General features: G+C 52.0%; 1 protein-coding gene across 11 annotated transcripts in view; it reads left to right on the top strand.

The window, feature by feature from the left end:
• Ttc13 (tetratricopeptide repeat domain 13) overlaps positions 1–16718 on the top strand; it is a 54602-nt gene extending 37884 nt beyond the window's left edge. For 7 of the 11 annotated variants that reach the window (XM_039097662.2, XM_039097661.2, XM_017601247.3 and 4 more), the window contains 12 exons: positions 1484–1640; positions 3661–3791; positions 4216–4348; positions 5536–5628; positions 6882–6965; positions 7833–7917; positions 10660–10769; positions 11772–11907; positions 13126–13205; positions 13834–13912; positions 14046–14125; positions 15866–16718. In XM_039097662.2, the coding sequence (XP_038953590.1) occupies positions 1484–1640; positions 3661–3791; positions 4216–4348; positions 5536–5628; positions 6882–6965; positions 7833–7917; positions 10660–10769; positions 11772–11907; positions 13126–13205; positions 13834–13912; positions 14046–14125; positions 15866–15980 (1283 nt within the window). In that variant the 3' untranslated portion in view covers positions 15981–16718. The remainder of the gene's footprint in view (positions 1–1483; positions 1641–3660; positions 3792–4215; positions 4349–5535; positions 5629–6881; positions 6966–7832; positions 7918–10659; positions 10770–11771; positions 11908–13125; positions 13206–13833; positions 13913–14045; positions 14126–15865) is intronic. The other 4 variants (XM_039097660.2, XM_006255803.5, XM_039097663.2 and 1 more) reach the window with 1 other exon arrangement.
• The last annotated feature ends 1180 nt before the right edge of the window (positions 16719–17898 follow it).

Below are 17898 nucleotides of genomic sequence, written 5' to 3'. Positions count from 1 at the left end.
AGGAAATGTAAAAACAAGCAGGTGGACTTAATTCTAATGGTACATTTTATGTAATCTGATAAAAATAAATATTTTTTACCTAATTTAATAACAATTTAACATTTTAATTCAGCAAACTATTCACTAGGGTTTTTGTTTTGTTTTCTTGTCTTTTTGGGATAGCATCACATCTTGTAGCCCATGATGGCCTAGAGCTCACCCTACGGAGGGTCCTCTTATCTCAGGCTTCCCAGTGCTGAGACTGCATGCGTGAGGCACCATGACTGTTCTCCTGAGAAATGCTATGGTTTAGGTCTAGGGGAAAACTGCTCTTCCAGAGGGCCTGAGTATGGTTCCCAGCACCACACGTGGTGGCAGCTTAGAGCCACCTGTAACCAGCTTCAGGAGGATCCAACATCTGTTTTCCAAAGTCACCTACACTCTTATGCATATAGCCACACTTAGATACACACACACACACACACACTTTTTAAAGTAGTGAAACTCTTTTTAAAAATGTTTGACTCCGGGGCTGGAGAGATGGCTCAGCGGTTAAGAGCACTGACTGCTCTTCCAGAGGTCCTGAGTTCAATTCCCAGCAACCACATGGTGGCTTACAACCATCTGGGATCCAGTGGGATCTGATGCCCTCTTCTGGTGTGTCTGAAGACAGCTACAGTGTGCTCACATACATGAAATAAATAAAATCTTTAAAAAAAAAAATGTTTGACTCCATGCTGTTTTGCTCTGACCCCTGGGGTGTATTTTTGCAGTCACCAGACACCTCGGTTTGACTGCTCATCTTTTATTAGTCAGTCTCGATCAGAATTTGGACTTCATCGACTTTATAGTTAGAAATAGACTTGTATGCACATGCTATTCCAGACATACCGATGTTCCTAATGACTGAATCAAGTATTGATCCCAGAGGGCCATCTTCCAGACAGCTGTCACTGGGCATGACAGCCTGAGGTGGCAAGCACGCCTGTCAGTCAGGCCCTGGTGAGCTTGCACACCTGTTTTCTCTGTCAGAGCTGACTGACCCCGGTCTCAGTCTGATGCTTCCATGGGTTTCAGGCTCTGACACAGAAAGACAGTCTGTCTGGCTTGATTCATGGAGAAGTTAACCTGTAATCAAAGCAGACCCAAGCTGGCTGCTATTCACTTGATTCTTGTCACTAGCAGGCGTCTGTAGTCCTGAAGCTGTCTCTCAGAATTCTCGCAGTTAAGGACAGATCAGCTCCTGGACTTCAGGCTTGTAGCCCTCGAAATTCTGATGTAACACATCCCTGCAGGAAACACCAGGAATAAGATAAGGACTTGTGCTGCACACCTGCATGGCAGCACAGCTGCAGGGCAGCACAGCTGCAGTGCAACACACCTGAAGAGTAGCACACCTGCAGGGGAGCTCACCTGCACCACTTCTCCCCTGGAGGGTGGACAATGTGGTTCAAAGCATCCGTGTGGTGACACACTGTAGCAATGGCTCCTTTCCTATCTACAGAGTATTCTCGGTATCTGCATGCACACCTCGATACTCCCCTGACGGAATATAACATTGACACGGACCTACCGGGCAGCTTCAAGGACCACTGGGCCAAGAACCTACCTTTTCTCATAGACGGCTATGAAGAGCAGCCTGGCCTGCAGCCTCACATCAGGTAAGTGCTATGCAGGGGTTAGGGTGGGCAGCATGGCCGCTACAACCAACTGGAGACTCACTTTGCTCTTCCGTGTGTTTGATGGGATTGGGCCTCAGTATGCATTCATTTCAAGGTGACTTGAACTCATAATCCCACTACCTCAGCCTCCTGAGTGCTGGCATTTCTTGATCAATAAAATTCTTCTTGCCCGTGTTCCTCCTGCAGTTTGTATGCCACCAGCTGTCTCTTGCAGTCCAAACGGCTCCTTGAGACTTCCTTACCGGTGTCACTTCTGCACACACACATCAGGCAGCCTTCATGCCTCAGATACACGGAGGCTGATGGGCTCCCTTCAGAAGCACCATTTCTTTGTTTGCTGCTTGTAAAATACATTGTTCAGTGATTTGAAAGTTTAGCCAAACGTGACAGTACACAAGCCCAGCACTAGGGAGGTAGAGGCAGGAAGATCAGGAGTTCAGAGCCAGCCAAGGTACATAAGTTAAATCACACCGTCGGGTAGCCATTGCTGTCGTGGGCAAAAGCATCTGTGCTTAAGGGCAGTCAGGCTACAAAACGGATCCAGGTAGAGATTAACTCCCAGAAGCACACAGTTCCTTAAAATGGAGAAATAGCTACAGCTTAGCATTTCTGTCCTCCTGAAGTGAAGAGAAGGTGAGTTCTCACGGGAGAGAAGCACCAAGAGTGTGCCCGCCAGGCCCTGCAGTAGAATCCCAACCTCAGGGTTCCACACACCACACGAACAAGTCAGGGAAAGAGATCTGGGCTCTGAGGACTTCACCAAAGTTGCTGAATGCTGAGAAAATGACTCAATGCTCAGAGGCTGTGACTACATTGACCGCATGAACAAGAGACCGTCTGACATGGCCGGGTAGACTTTCAGATGAGTGGCAAGTTCTAGGAATAGCAGATGTATGTCTTCACTGAAGTAAAGACTTTTATAATAGGCCAAGCAGCAGCAAGATGTGGCTGCCCAGAGACAGCACAGTTGAAAGGAAGGTCGCAGGGACTCAGAGCAGGACCTAAGGGAGGAGACCCTGGGGCGGGCCCCGAGAGGAGCAGAGTGGATAAGCAGCAGCAGGTGAATCGTCCAAAGCTAATGGGTCAGATCAGTGCACGGTTGCACTTCTTAGTGTAATTCTATCACTGTGTGTACAGGCACGTCTTAGTTTGGTTAGTATTGCCGTGGTGAAACACCACGACCAAAACAACTTCTGGAGGAAGGGTTCATCTGGCTCACACTTCCACAGCACTGCTTGTCACTGAGAGAAGTCAGGGCAGGTCATGGAGGCAGGGGCCATGGAGGGCGCTGCTTACTGGCTTGCTTCCCCTGGCTTGCTCAGCCTGCTTTCTTATAGAACCCAAGACCACTAGCCCAGGAGTGGCCCCACCCACAATGGGTGGGGCCCTCTCCCATCATTCACCAAATAAGAAAATATCTTATAGGCTTGCATACAGTGTGATCTTATGGAGGTTTCCTCCTCTCAGATGACTTTATGTCCAGTTGACATAAAACTGTCCAGCACAGGAGGGGGAAAAAGGAAGAAAAAAGAAAAAAACCAGACTGAAGTCAATTCAGATCTCTGATAACTACGACCTTTGTCAGCAGATTGAGTATCAGTTAAGAGACATGGTCAGGCACTGCACACAGTGTGTGTATGGAGAGGTTTACAGAACAAATGCTGATGAGGGCTGTGGACCCCTACATATGCTGTGTAATGGTGCACTGGCTCGCATGTGGTAGCAGACGGTGCACACAGCTAGTAAAGAGAGACTGCTTCTTTAACTGTGTGGTGGAATGAGAAAGTGACTGTGCCTGGTCCTGTGTGTCTCTTGGTTGAGCTCCAGGAGAGCAGTGGTGCAGGTGAGCTGCCCTGCAGGTGTGCTACTCTGGAGGTGAGCTGCCCTGCAGCTGTGCTGCCCTGCAGGTGTGTTGCCCTGCAGCTGTGCTGCCCTGCAGCTGTGCTGACCTGCAGGTGTGCGGCACAAGTCCTTATCTTATTCCTGGTGTTTCCTGCAGGGATGTGTTACATCAGAATTTCGAGGGCTACAAGCCTGAAGTCCAGGAGCTGATCTGTGTAGCTGACCGCCTGGGTTCACTGATGCAGTACGAAACACCTGGGTTCCTGCCCAACAAGAGGATACACAGAGGTATTCTGGAAACTTGAAATGGAGCTGTTACCGCCCAGGAAGTGTCTCTCGTCTTTCCTGCCATCTTCCTTTAGAAATTGTTATTTATTGCACTCATCTTCCCACAGGGACGAGGCAGGGCTGTGTAGGTAGGATAGTTCAGTGAATTCTTCCACCTTGGCTCTCGCCATTGCGCAGATAGGGAGCACGGCTCCAGTCAGGCCAGGGCAGCTCTCCCCTCCTTACAGGAGGCAGGAGGGACTGGAGACTTCAGTAGGGAACAGTGTTGGGTGGCGGCGGCTCGCCTTAATGTGAATCATGTCATCGAAAGCCCAGTCTGACCAGCTCCTTCCTGTCCTTTATGTGGTCACCCAGGCTTGAGAGGAAAGGTGAGAGTTGGCCCTGGAAGGGTTCTGACGCGCTGTCCTGCTATGTCCTCCCTTAGCCATGGGTCTGGCAGCGCTAGAAGTCATGCAGGCTGTACAGCGAACCTGGACCAACTCAAAAGTCCGCATGAACGGGAAGACGAGGCTGATGCAGTGGAGGGACATGTTTGACATTGCTGTGAAGTGGAGAAGGTAAACCATGGGCCGTGCAGCAGTGGGCAAGCACCGCTCTCAGACCCTGTCTGTCTGTCTGTCTGTCTGTCTCTCTCTCTCTCTCTGCGAGAGGTTTCAATCCCACTTTGCTTACAAAACCAAGCCTTATAAGTGAAGATACTGAGTGGTCGTCCCCCCCACCCCACCCCACCCCCCGGCTCATCACAAATCACTGTTGCCTTAATTAATTCTGCAGAACACACTCAGCTCCTTCTCAGGAGATAGAAGCGAGGGCTTGCCAGGTTTCTAAGCCCTTGTGTGATCACAGTGTTTTAGATGAGGTCTTAGACGTTTCCTTCCTTTTGGTTTTTTCTTGTTTTTTTTTTTTGTTTTTGTTTTTTTGTTTTTGTTTTGTTTTATTTTTCAAGACAGGGTTTGTGTAACTCTGGCTGTTTTGGAATTCACTATGTAGACCAGGCTGCCTCAGACTCAGAGACCTGCTCGCCTCTGCCTCCAGAGTGCTGGGATTAAAGGTGTACACTGCCACCACCACCACCACCACCCCACCCCCGGCTCAAAGTATCCATCCTTACCTGCAGCCCGTCCCCTAGGGTGCAGACCACCTCTGTATTTCTCTAATATGCCTGCCTGCCCAGTGTATCCGTTACTGCTCCCATTGCTGTGAAAAAAGGCAACAGAAGAGAGGAAGGGTTTGCTCACCTCCAGTCCAATCAGGAAGCAGAGATGAATGCTGGCGCTCAGCTCACTCCTCATTACGGAATGTGGGCCCCTAGCCTACAGAACGGTGCCAATTACATGTACGGAGGGCCTTCCCCCACCAGCCAGCCCTCTCTGGAGTCACCATTATGGGTGTATTTCCTCGGTTGATTCTAACTTCCACCAAGTTGACAGTTTAGAAGAACGGTTACAGCTCACCAGCCTCTGCTGGCCTCTCACCTGGTGTGGCCAGACCGTGCCCTGGGATCTGGTGGTCCATGATCATGGCCCAGTATTCGGTGGCCTGTAACCATGGCCCGGGATCTGGTAGCCTATGACCATGGCCCGGGATCCGGTTGCCTCTGACCGTGCCCTGGGATTCGATGGCTTGTGTGCCCCTTTCAGAAGTCAGAGCCAGGCGGCTCCTCCCTCACTTTTGCAGAGACCCATGCTTGCTTTGTCCTGGAAGCTGTGGTAAGGCCACACTCCTCATGGGCTCTGCTTCACAGGATCGCGGATCCAGACCAGCCGGTGCTGTGGCTGGATCAGATGCCGGCACCCAGTCTCAGCAGAGGTTTCAACAACCACATCAACCTAATCAGGTGGGAGCCTCTGTGCTTTGTTCCTGTTTGTGTAGGGGTGCAGCACTATGAGGGGCCCTGGTGGCCTGGTGGGGAGCACACCCAGAGGAGCCCTGTACCCACAAGTGTCTTTCTTGCTGGTCCACCTGCACACAAACAATGCTTGCCGTGCACCTGCACAGGTAGAGCCTCGCCTGCTGAAGGGTGGACTCGCAAGTTAAGTACTAGTGCATCAGTTTTCAAGTAGTCATCAAACAGCAGAGGAAGTGATCAGTTGGGGAATTCCACAGTCACCATAGTTTGCTCATGGGACTGCTGTGACCAGGACCCCCATCTCCACTAAGGGTGGGTCAGTGAGGTTGCTGTGTGACGGGAGTTAGGCAAGATGGGAGCTTCTGTATTATCCTGAGCTCTGCAGTCAGGCACTGAGTGAATGCTGGGATCCAGGAGTGGTGTTTCCTAGAGCAGAGGTACTCAGGCTCAGCTGTTGCTAGACATGAATGCCTTGGAGAGAGATTAAAGGGGAAGAAAAAAACCCAAAAAAAGCGGAGTGGGAATGTGAGGAGTATAGTGCCTCCAAAGGGTAGAGGGAAGGAAGACTGCTGAAGAGCTGGAGAGGCTCCCTCAGATAGGCAGACGTGCACACAGACAGCCAGGCGGATCTAATACATAAGCTCACACTGACAGCCAGGCATGACCAGTACACAGGCTCACACACAGAGAGCCAGGCATGTCTAACACACAGGCACATACTAAGAACCAGGCATGTCCAATACACAGGCTCACACACACAGTCAGGCATGTCCTATACACAGGCATACACAGAGAGCCAGGCATGACCAGTACACAGACACGCACGCACGCGCGCGCGCGCGCGCGCGCGCGCGCACACACACACACACACACACACACACACACACACACACACACACACACACACAGAGCCAGGCATGTCCAACACGCAGGCACACATAGCAAGAGCTTGGAGCACCCACTCACAGTAGTATTCATCAGGTCTGAACTCCACTGAAGCTGAGGGTTTTCCTTCCCCTGTGGCCTGTCAGGAGCTAAGTCTTTTCTGGACACTTTCTGCAGGACAGACTCCCAGAGCCTAAGCTTTCTGCCGATACGGGACTCGCTTCTCCCACAGTGACAGAGCAAGCAGCTCTCTTACACTGTGTCATATTTGTCTCAGCTCTCTGATTTTGGAATTAACCGATGTTCACATTCCTTTGTAAAATGATGGTTAACATTTTATCACTTTTACCTTACAGGGGTCAAGTGATTAATATGAGATACCTGGAATATTTTGAGAAAATACTTCATTTTATTAAAGACAGGATTCTTGTTTATCATGGGTAAGCCTTCCACCTTCCCCTTTGCTGTGAAGCATTGATTCCGTGCATTCCATGTGTGGTAGATCTGAGATTTGAAAACTGAACCACTGGCAGACCAAATGAGATGCAGACGCTTAATTAAAGCCGGCTCCGGGCACTGGCTTCCCAGAGTCTTGGCCTCGCAGTGCTTCTGCCTGACACTCAGCCCAGTGACATTCTCGATTGCCTGTGGAGCTTTTCGCCTGGCGGGGACTTCAGTTTTGTGGTGGGCTCACCAGCTAAGCATGAGAACCGTGTGGACACCCCAGCCGGGTACTTTGATTGTTCAGCTTTAGAAGTAAAACCACATACGCTTCTCTGCGCGCACACAGATTTGTCGGAACAAGGTGGCCAAGGTTTTGCTAAGACGCCTGCGCCTGCGTGTTGCCTTGCTGCATTTCCTGACTGACCTCACGCTCCTCTGTAGCCCCGTAGCTTGCACTGACTCCTGCAGTTACCCAGTTTGGGACACTGTTTATCCTGTGTCTGCCATGGTCTCTTCATGCTTAGGTCCTTTGTGTTAGACAGCCTGGCATTTACACAGAAGCCACACCCGGGCCTCCACGTGCTTTAGTTCATCTTGATGGACTCCTGTAGCATCTACCCCAGGCCAATGCCATGTTGCTTAGGGCGTGTGGAGCAGGAGGGCCAGAACAGTCGATAACGTGATTGTCTCCCGTGTCTTATTGGTTTGGGTGGATGACCCTGTCAGTGAGAAGCCTGGGAATATACGGGCCTACAGCGCTGGGCTGCTTGCCCTTAGGAGCAGTTTTTTGAAATGTAACAGCTCAGTTTATTCTGCATTAACCTCCCTTGCCTCCTCCTTCTGCTCTTCCCTCTCTCTTCAAGAGCAAATAATCCAAAGGGCTTACTGGAAGTCAGAGAAGCTCTGGAAAAGGTACATAAAGTGGAAGACCTTCTTCCAATTATGAAGGTAAGTTTGCCATCAGCCTCTCAGGCGGGACTGGAGCAATGACTTGGCAATGACAAGCACTGCCTTCATTGTCCCAAGGACCTGGGTTCGATTCCCAGAACTCACATGGTGATCTCACATGGTGAACCAAAACCATCTGTAAGTCCAGTGCCAAAGGATCTGACTTCTGACTTCTGCAGGCACTGGGCGTGTAGGATGCGCAGACATCCATGTAGACAAAGCACACATACACATACATTTTTTTTAAAAAAAAAAAAATTAAGAATATATCTCAGGAGGAATTGTGTAAGAGAAATCCAGCAACATGTCAAGAAAGAAACCAAAGCACGTGTTTGAATGTTGTGCCATCTTAAAAGTTATGAGGAGTGGCATCGGAGATCCCCATAGCAACACACTGTGAGGAGTAGCCGAGATCAAGTACAGTGCTGGAACTAGACTCAACCAGAACCGACCTCCAGGAAGCAGTCAATTCAGGAAACAAAGGACTTGAAAATGAGTACAGTCAGATGGACCTGTGGCCAGTCCAGTTCTCCTCGGTTGCCCTTGCACAGTGAGAGAGAACCCACAGCAGCTGAAGCCGTGGATTCCTGGAAGAAGAGAAGAGTTGGGGATCCCCAATCCCCCAGCTTCCTCTGGGCGTTGTTCATTGAACCATAGGACAGGTGTGGAGGCCGGAGGCCTGCAGATGCAGAAGAGGAGGGAGTGCCTGAGGCAGGGGCGGACGAGTCCTTGTGTGGCCGCACCTGCAGCGAAAGCCTGTGCCTTAGCCTGTGCGTTAGCCTTAGCCTGTGCCTTAGCCTTAGCCTGTGCCTTAGCCTTAGCCTGTGCCTTAGCCTGTGCCTTAGCCTTAGCCTGTGCCTTAGCCTTAGCCTGTGCCTTAGCCTGTGCCTTAGCCTTAGCCTGTGCCTTAGCCTTAGCCTGTGCCTTAGCCGGAGCTGCTCAGAGTCAGCCGTGAGCCGAGGTCTGCAGGGCTGAGGCTGAGGTGTGGCCTTGAAGGTGGGCAGCTCCTCAGAGCACCTCCAGCCCCATTCGCTCCCCGAGGAACCTCACTGGAGTCGTGGAAGAACACTTTCCTGGTACGTACTAGGCCCGCGTTTGAGCCCCAACACTGTGCAGCAGCAACAGCATGAGTTTGGACGTCCGTTTTAATCTGGAATGCGCTCTGAAGGAATGGAACTGAGGTGCAGCTTTCACGAGGAAAGTCAGAACCACAGGAAAGGTCACAGGAGACACAAATAGCCGTGGTGAGTCTCAAGCAACACGGCAGTGACAGATTTGTTGGAAGAAGGGGTCTCAGACGGCTTTTCAAGTCCCTCGTGTGGGGCTGACATTGCTGCAGCTCCTCCATGACTGGTAGCAGGGCACCACGGACAGGAGACAGGCACGGCAGTGGGGCAGCCTCTCGGTTGCTTTCCTGTGGAAATCTAGGAAGACCTCAGGTGGAAGACAAATAGTGGGAAGGCAAGCAGTGCACTGAGGTGAGTCCAACACCCAGCCAGCGGGTGGCAGCACTGCCCGGCTGTGTCGGCTGAAGGAGCCTGTCCTTTGTGTGGGAGCATTTCCAGTTTCAGACTGGCTTCAGCCGGATTATGGATGTGTTGGTCTGTGTGCGCTCAGAGTGTATGGGAAACACGTACCTGGCTTTTCCTCCGAAGAACATGGAGATTTAGAAAAGCGCTGGGGCCTCAGCAGATAGCTCATTAGCCAGGAGCATGGACCAGAGCCAGAGGCCTGCACTCACCCCTCCGCTCTGCCCCTTCCTGGCCCAGCACTGGGCCAGACTTGTTTCCTGACCTGCGACTGTTGATACCTGGTCAGTTTGCCGTGAGGCTTCAGCTGGCATTCAGGAAGCAGCTGCACTTGTCTTCCGAGAGCCCTTTCCTGATTGGAAGGCGCTTCTCTCCTCAGTTCAGTGGAAAGCCCTGGTAGCCAGCCCTGCCTGGCTGCACCCTGCTCTGGGCCTCCAGCCAGTCTCCTGTGCCTGCTGTTGGAGACGCACTCCCACCAGAGCCCAGAGACGGCCTTTGTCACTGCCTGCCTTGTTCCAGCTCCATGCATCCTAGCCAGAGTCAGAAGGCATTGTCCTAGATTAAAGGCAGAACCTGTTTACTGCTACTTCAGAACGCCACAGGTTTTGACTCACGGCTGGCATCTGAAGCTGTGTTCATAAGAGACACCCTGGCTGGCTCTGAGGAGCTCCACTCACGACCTGTGGCCTGCAAGGTTAGAGTCTGTGACCGGAAGGCACAGCTGGAGAGGAACCACTGAGAACTTCTTGGGCCCGCAGCTCTGGGGAGCACTTGCAGGAGCTGGCATTGCTGCTCCTGGCAGGCCAGGCTACTGCCTGCTGCGCTGGGAGCAGAGTCAACCCCGGAGCAGCTGCCGCACTGAGCCAGGTCTTGGCTGTAGGGCGCCTGCAGCTTTCTGCTGGGGCCTCTACTGCCCTGTCGGCTTGTGGGAAGTGAGGCTTTTGAGGCCTGCGTTGCATCTAAAGAGAGGAGGGGTGTTCTTAGCCACTGCCTACCAAGAGAGCACACGGTCTCTTAGTTTGAATGCCTCACACAGACCCAGGGCTGAGTCAGGGTTCAGGATGGATCAGAAGTAGATATGTCTGGCCTGTAGCATGCGGGCTATACACAGCCCAGGAAAGCTGAGAACGCAGCGCAACATGTGTGTAGGTGACAGTGCCGTGCTGCAGCGTGAGAACCGCAACTAACATGGATTTCTATTTCCCCTCGAAAGCAGTTCAATACCAAAACAAAGGACGGGTTCACCGTGAACACCAAAGTACCCAGCCTCAAAGATCAAGGGAAGGAGTATGACGGCTTCACCATCACCATCACAGGAGACAAGTATGTGTGCTCCAGTGTGGTGCGGGCTGGTGGTGGCCAGTGGAGGGGTGTCCTGACCCGAGCTGTGTCTGGGCCATGTGTGCACTCAGTATGTGTCGGGGCGGCGTCCTTCTTGGCCATCACATAGCCCATTTGCGTCCCTGCAGCACCTCTGCCTGGTCTCAGAGGCTCTGGAAGACAAGGGTCCCTGCTCAGGGCCCAGGGCCACCGTGCACACATTGCTGATTGTGGGGCCTTGCAAGGGTGGCAATGTCCCCTGGAGAATTCAGACACAGACAACCAAAGTCAAGAACTCAGAAGTGAAGCTTCGAGTCTGAGGCCCTGGTGTCGCTCCCAGCTCCCTCTGCCCTTGCTCTCACAGCCACTGATTGAGAATTTAAAACATTATTTTTTCTTTGATAGTTTCATACATGTATGTAATGACTTTTAGTCCTTGTGCTTCAATTATTCCCACTAAAACCCTTCTTCCCAGCAAGTTTCCTTTCTACTTCGCGTGTGTGTGTGTTGTGTGTGTGCGTGCGTGTGTGTGTGTGTGTGTGTGTGTGTGTGTGTGTGTGTGTGTGTCTGCCTGCATATCTGTGTGTTGTCCTGCTGAATTTAAATAGAGTAGACCCACATTCAGGCCACCTCTCCCATGAAGCTCTTTTTGTCCCCAAGCCTGGTGCCACGTCTCCCTCCCTCCAGCTGAAGGCTCTGGGAACTAGGAGGTTCTGTAGATGGCATCATGATAAGTCCGTGCTGTGTGAGTTTATCCTCACAGCACCACAGCGCTGCTGCATGCAGAAGCTTAAGCACAAGACATGGTAGTAGCAGTGTTCGTGAGCTTCCCACACCTCTTGCTCCTGACCAAGCAGAGTGGCTGGGAAAGTGACGGCAGAGCCTGGAGCACACCGGGCAGCCACTGTGAGCACACGAACGCACGCAGGTCACACTCACCACTTCTTCGGTTATCTGTTTGCACTATTTAACGTGTGCCACTGACAGCACTGCTTGTATTTCCAGGGTCGGCAATATCCTATTTTCTGTGGAAACTCAAACCACAGAAGAGAGGACACAGCTGTATCACGCTGAAATAGATGCACTTTATAAGGACCTGACAGCAAAGGGCAAAGTACTGACCCTCTCGGCAGAATTCGGGGTAGGTTTGGCTTTGTTTCCTTTTCTATTCCTGGTGTGTGTGTGTGTGTGTGTGTGTGTGTGTGTGTGTGTGTGTGTGTGTAGAGGGGGTGTGTGTGTATGAGGGTATGTGAGAGAGAGAGAGTGTGTGTGTGTGTGTAGAGGGTGTGTGTGTGTGTGTGTATGAGGGTATGTGAGAGAGAGAGTGTGTGTGTGTGTGTGTGAGAGAGAGAGAGAGAGAGAGAGAGAGAGAGAGAGAGAGAGAGAGAAAGTGCGTGTGTGTTTCTGAGGATGGAACTTGGTGTGAGTGTGTTTGTGGGTGAGTGTGTGTGCATGTGTGCTGCTGAGGATGGGACCCAGAACTCCACATGTGCCAAGCAAATGCTTCACTGCTGAGCCACACCCCAGTCCTGCAATTTCTTTTGGCAAAAGCCCAACTCCTTGTCACACACACACACACACACACACACACACACACACACACACACTTCTCCTTTCACCGAGGTTGTGTGTCTTATGCCTGAAGTCAATTTTAATCGTCTCAGTCTTCTTTCTGATAATAAATGGAGCAGAGACATTTCCCGGGTGTAACAGCCACAGCGGTGGGGTGGTGAATGTACCGTCCATATTGTCAGCCCTGCGCTGCCTCAGTGCAGGTTTGGGGTCAAAAGAGCTTCGTCCAGGTTGGCCACAGTGAGCCTGGTCTGTATGTTAGAGCTCACTGTAAAACTGCCTTTGAAGGGACTTAGAGTCGCCTAGGGGGTGCCTCTGGTCATTTCTGAAAGATTTAACTGAGGAAGGGAGGCCTACGAGTGTGGGCAGTGCCCTCCATGGACTGGTTGTCCTGGACTGAATCAGAAGTGGGAAAGAAAGTGAACTTAGCACCAGCGGGCGCTCTGCCTCCTCTGCAGCCACATGTGACCAGTCACATCGTGTGCATTCCCAGCAAGCTCTCCTTCCAACCAGCGGCTGCTCGCTGGCTGGGCTGGCCGTGAGAGAAGTCAGAAGCTGGGAGTTCCCCGGTCTCTGACTTCTCTCCCCTTGCCCTCGGAGGCTCCTAAGAGGACAGGTTCCTCTCAGACAATGGAGGTGCTACCCTTCCTTGACATTTAGTCAGTTATTCCAGCCTCTAGAGCACTAAGCCCGTCAGCTTCAAAGCCTCAGGCCTGAGGGAGGGGAGCGGTTTGTCAGAGTTTGTGATATGGGGTTGAAGTTCATGAATCTCTGTTCTTTTTCCTAGGAGGCTGATGCTGTCTGCAACTTAATCTTATCCTTAGTTTATTACTTTTATAATTTAATGCCCCTGTCTCGAGGATCTAGGTAAGTGATGTCCTGTACTGTGACAGTCTCAAGTTGGGACTGCTGCTACAGCTTACGTTTGTGTCACAGAGACGGGCTCTAAAGCCCAGTACAGATCACATGAAGTCCCCATTGCTTCCTCTAAAATCCACACCCTCCCCCCCAAAATTCCCACTTTTGTTGGGTATAGTGGCATGTGCCTTTAATGCTAACCCTGAGGAGACAGAGGCAGGTGGGTCTCTGATGATGCCAGCCTGGTCTACACAGTGAGGCCATTTCAGGGGGGAAAAAAATGAAAAGCAGAAAGATCACATGCTTGATCAACCATCAAGGGAATTTAAGGTAAAGAAGAGAGGGCTCATGTGCTCCTCTCACAAGCAGAGAAAAAAGCAGGAAACAAACTCATGGAAATACGCCTTTCCTCAGAAAGCAGATGCTCCTGTCGACAGCCCTCAAGTTCCTTAGGCTTTTTACGTAGGAAAGAGAAATTTTCAAAACAGGCGCAACACAGCTCTTCTGTTAACTAAACATTTAAGGTTTTAGTCCAAAGAATTCCTATGTAAGGTTCCGTTTCATGATGGATGCCCCCAGGGAGGTTAGTGAGATAGCCGTAGGCCAGGGCTGGCTGAAATCTGTCCTGTCTTGGCAGTGTCATTGCATATTCAGTCATTGTGGGAGCGCTGATGGCCAGTGGCAAAGAAGTGGCTGGGAAGATCCCCAAAGGGAAGGTAGGCTGGGCTGGCGGAGGGAGGCGCGCGGACTGGCAGAGGTGATCCATAACTCTGGTTATGGATCACACGTGAGCTAGACCTCACACCCCTTTCCTTCCTTTCCTCTCGCTCTGGTTCTCCTCTTTTCCAGTTAGTCGACTTTGAAGCCATGACAGCCCCTGGCTCAGAGGCCTTCAGCAAAATAGCGAAAAGCTGGATGAACTTGAAAAGGTAACTGGCCGTGGTTGGAGTGGGCTTGCTGGGGAAGACACAGGCTCCTTGCTCCGTGCTGGGCAGAGGCCCTGGCGAGGCGCTCATTTCATGGGCTCGTCTGTACAGTTGTTCAGCACGCTGGATTTTTTGTTTTTTTGTTTTGTTCATTTTTTTTCCACGTGGGAAGATTTAATAAGAGAAGAATAGAAGAGGAGAGGAGTAGAGGCCGGCCATGAGCACATGGAGGGAAGTGGGGAAGGGAGGGGGGAGAGAAGGGACAGAGGAGAAGAGGGGAAAAGGGAAAGAAAAGGAGCAAGAGCCAGTCTGGTTTAAGGCAGAGACATTTACTACAGGTAATGAGGGGTAAGAGATGGAGAGAGCTCAGTGCATAGAGCTCGTCCTGAGGACCCAAGTTCAGACCCCCAGAGTCCAAATGAAATGCTGGGTGGGTGTGGTAGGTCTCAGGTTGGAATGCAGACAAGATCCTAAGACGAAGGTAGCCAGCTCAGCTAGCCTGTGCCTGTGAGCTCTGAGTTCAGCAATAAATACACTACAGAGGGCTAAGGAAGAGAACTGACGTCAGCCCAGGGCCACCACACGCACATGCACACACACACAAAAACACACTCAAACCCACTCGCGTGCAAACCTTTCCACAAACCACACAGCCACATGTTGCACAGTCATGGTTCGTGGCAAACCTGGTATGTAATGTTTCTCAAGGATCATGGGGATTCTAAGGATTTACTCTACTGCTGCAGATGGGAAAATAACTGACAGGTGACAGAACCAGGAGGGGTGGGGCCAGGCCTGAGCCAGCATCCTCAGAGTCAGGCCCAGCGTCCTCAGAGTCAGGCTCAGCGTCCTCAGAGTCAGGCTCAGCGTCCTCAGAGTCAGGCCCAGCGTCCTCAGTCGGGCTCAGCGTCCTCAGAGTCGGGCTCAGCGTCCTCAGAGTCAGGCCCAGCATCCTCAGAGTCAGGCCCAGTGTCCTCAGAGTCGGGCCCAGCGTCCTCAGAGTCAGGCTCAGCGTCCTCAGAGTCAGGCTCAGCGTCCTCGGAGTCGGGCTCAGCATCCTCGGAGTCAGCTCAGTGTCCTCAGAGTCAGGCCCAGCGTCCTCAGAGTCAGGCTCAGCGTCCTCAGAGTCGGGCTCAGCGTCCTCAGAGTCAGGCCCAGCGTCCTCAGAGTCGGGCTCAGCGTCCTCAGAGTCAGGCCCAGCGTCCTCAGAGTCGGGCTCAGCGTCCTCAGAGTCCGGCCCAGCGTCCTCAGAGTCAGGCTCAGCATCCTCGGAGTCAGCTCAGTGTCCTCAGAGTCAGGCCCAGCGTCCTCAGAGTCAGGCTCAGCGTCCTCAGAGTCGGGCTCAGCGTCCTCAGAGTCAGGCCCAGCGTCCTCAGAGTCGGGCTCAGCGTCCTCAGAGTCAGGCCCAGCGTCCTCAGAGTCGGGCTCAGCGTCCTCAGAGTCAGGCCCAGCGTCCTCAGAGTCAGGCCCAGCGTCCTCAGAGTCGGGCTCAGCATCCTCAGTCGGGCTCCGCAGGTGAGGTGGCCACAGCAGGATATGAGTTGTGCGACATGGGGCCCTGTGCACATCAAAGTATTTCTTTCCCCAAGTCATATCTGAGCTTCCAAGCAGCTCAGGGCATGAGGTCACTACTATGGAAGGGTCTGCTGTGCCTTCTGCCTTTCTGGTTGTGTATACCCAGGCTTTGGCCCTCCCTATAAAGCACTGCTAATAGTCAACAATTTCCCTGTGTTTCTCTTCCAGTATCTCCCCTTCCTACAAGACCCTGCCATCAGTATCAGAGACGTTCCCGACTCTGAGGTCCATGATCGAGGTGCTCAACACGGATTCCACCCCACGGTGTCTAAAGAAACTCTAGCCGGATCAGAGGATTTATACACGTGAAGGGCCAGGCCTCTCGCTTCTTAAGTTATTTTTTAAGACATGAAATTATTACAGAATTAGGTCCTTTGTTACTTTTGATACCAATTTTTGATAGGAATTGAATACTTGAAAACATTTTCTTTACTTTTTCTGAACCGTAACAGAAATCATGAAAACGGGTTTTTGGGGAAAAACTACTTGAGCAGGAAGGGAAGTATGTGTATTAGCGGCAGCCGCTCGGTTCCCATGTGTTGAGGTATACTGTTCCTTCCTCACAGCAAAAACATGTTTACTTCAGAAACCAAAAATTAATAATTAAGATGAAGAAAGCCAATACCAGCAGGGCTTGTCTTCACTGTCAGAGGTGTGGGCGTCCTCAGACCTCCTTCCTGTGCACCTCTGTGGGGTGCCTCGCTACTGCCATGCCCTCACACGTGGGCCCTCCAGCCCCCCAGAACTGTGGAAGGGCCCCAGCATGGCTTGTGGGAAGAAGCACTGGCCAGATGACGACAGTATTTGCCAATCACTGAACCATGTTGTTCTTTTCTTTGTTGGAAAAAGCAAGCAGAGGTGATTCCCGAAAGTCGCCGAGTTGGGCACTGGATTATGTTGTGTTCACGTGTGAGCTGGTTTTGCTTTCGGGTGTCAGAGCGTTTAGAATGTTTCTTGTTTCCTCAGTCAGGGCGGAAGATGGAGGAACAAGGTCCAGTAAAGGCTGCAGTTTCAAACCGTGGTCAGTTCTGTAGTTTTGCTCTCGATGTTGTGGCCTTTCGCCTTTCTGTTTTATTTATGTTCCTGTTCGGATGCTGTAGGTGGAAGCCAGGCTTCTTGCATCCTGGGAAACACTCAGTCACCCAGCCTCTCAAACTGGCTTCTGCTCTGAACTTCACGCGGTGAGAGCAGAGCAGCATCAGCACCTGCTGTGAGTCTCATGACCCCCGAGTCACTGCGGGAGGAGTCAGTGGGACCCAGAGTCCACACCTGGTCTGTCTCTTTCACTGCGGCTGCACCGAGACAGGTAGCCCACACTGTTGCCCAAGCAGAAGCTTGCACCCTAAGAGGGCTCTGACTCCCTACCATGGCCAACAGGATATAGGATGGTGCTGAGGGATTCTGGGATTCCTACCAGGGGACTCTCTGGGAGCTGAGGAGAGGACTCACAAGCTCCCGCTTCCGTCAGCTCAGTGCTTAGCACAGTTGTGAACAGTATCTCCACGTGCTGCTTGGATTCCTTCACACTCTTGGCCTCACCTCCCTGGCAAATTGTTCAGAAGCCAGAAGCAGGGCCTAGACAAACCGCTGAAGCCAGTGGGAACAAGCTGGGCCTGAAGTCAGGGTCCTCTGGTGATGCTAGCCCCAGAGTACACTCAGAGCGATGCCTGCTCTCTGATCCATCCCCACGGTGTGTGTGTGTGTGTGTGTGTGTGTGTGTGTGTGTGTGTGTGTGTGTGCGCGCGCGCGCGCGCGCGCGCGCGCGTGTGTGTGTGTGTGTGTGTGTGTGTGTGTGTGCGCGCTCTCGAGCATCCTGACAGCGGAAGGGAGGGTAGGATGGGAACCTCAGATGGAAACAGACAGTGTGGGCCTTTTAAACTTCCCTTTCACTTAACTCACAGTCCTTGGGTTTCATCAGAGACCTCCCCCCCCCACCGCTCCCCCCCTACCCCCCCTGCCATCATGGATGGAAGCTCAGGTGTCAGGCGGGAGTGAGGACTGCTCACCAGTCTGCTGACTCCAGGTTACCGTTTCACTTTCTGCGGTTACTATCCCAGTTTCAGCCCGTGCAGGTGACGTGGCTTTATGAGCAAAGCACTTGCACCCCTATCATGAGGACCTCAATTCAGGCCCTCACAACACATGAGAAACATGGCTGTAACCACCTCTAAACCCAGTCTTTGGGGCAAGAAGGTGAAGAT

This window comes from Rattus norvegicus, chromosome 19 (genome assembly GCF_036323735.1).
Source record: "Rattus norvegicus strain BN/NHsdMcwi chromosome 19, GRCr8, whole genome shotgun sequence".
Lineage (NCBI taxonomy): Eukaryota > Metazoa > Chordata > Mammalia > Rodentia > Muridae > Rattus > Rattus norvegicus.
Note: the sequence above shows the minus strand (reverse complement) of the source record. Positions and strands in the feature narration are given on the sequence as shown.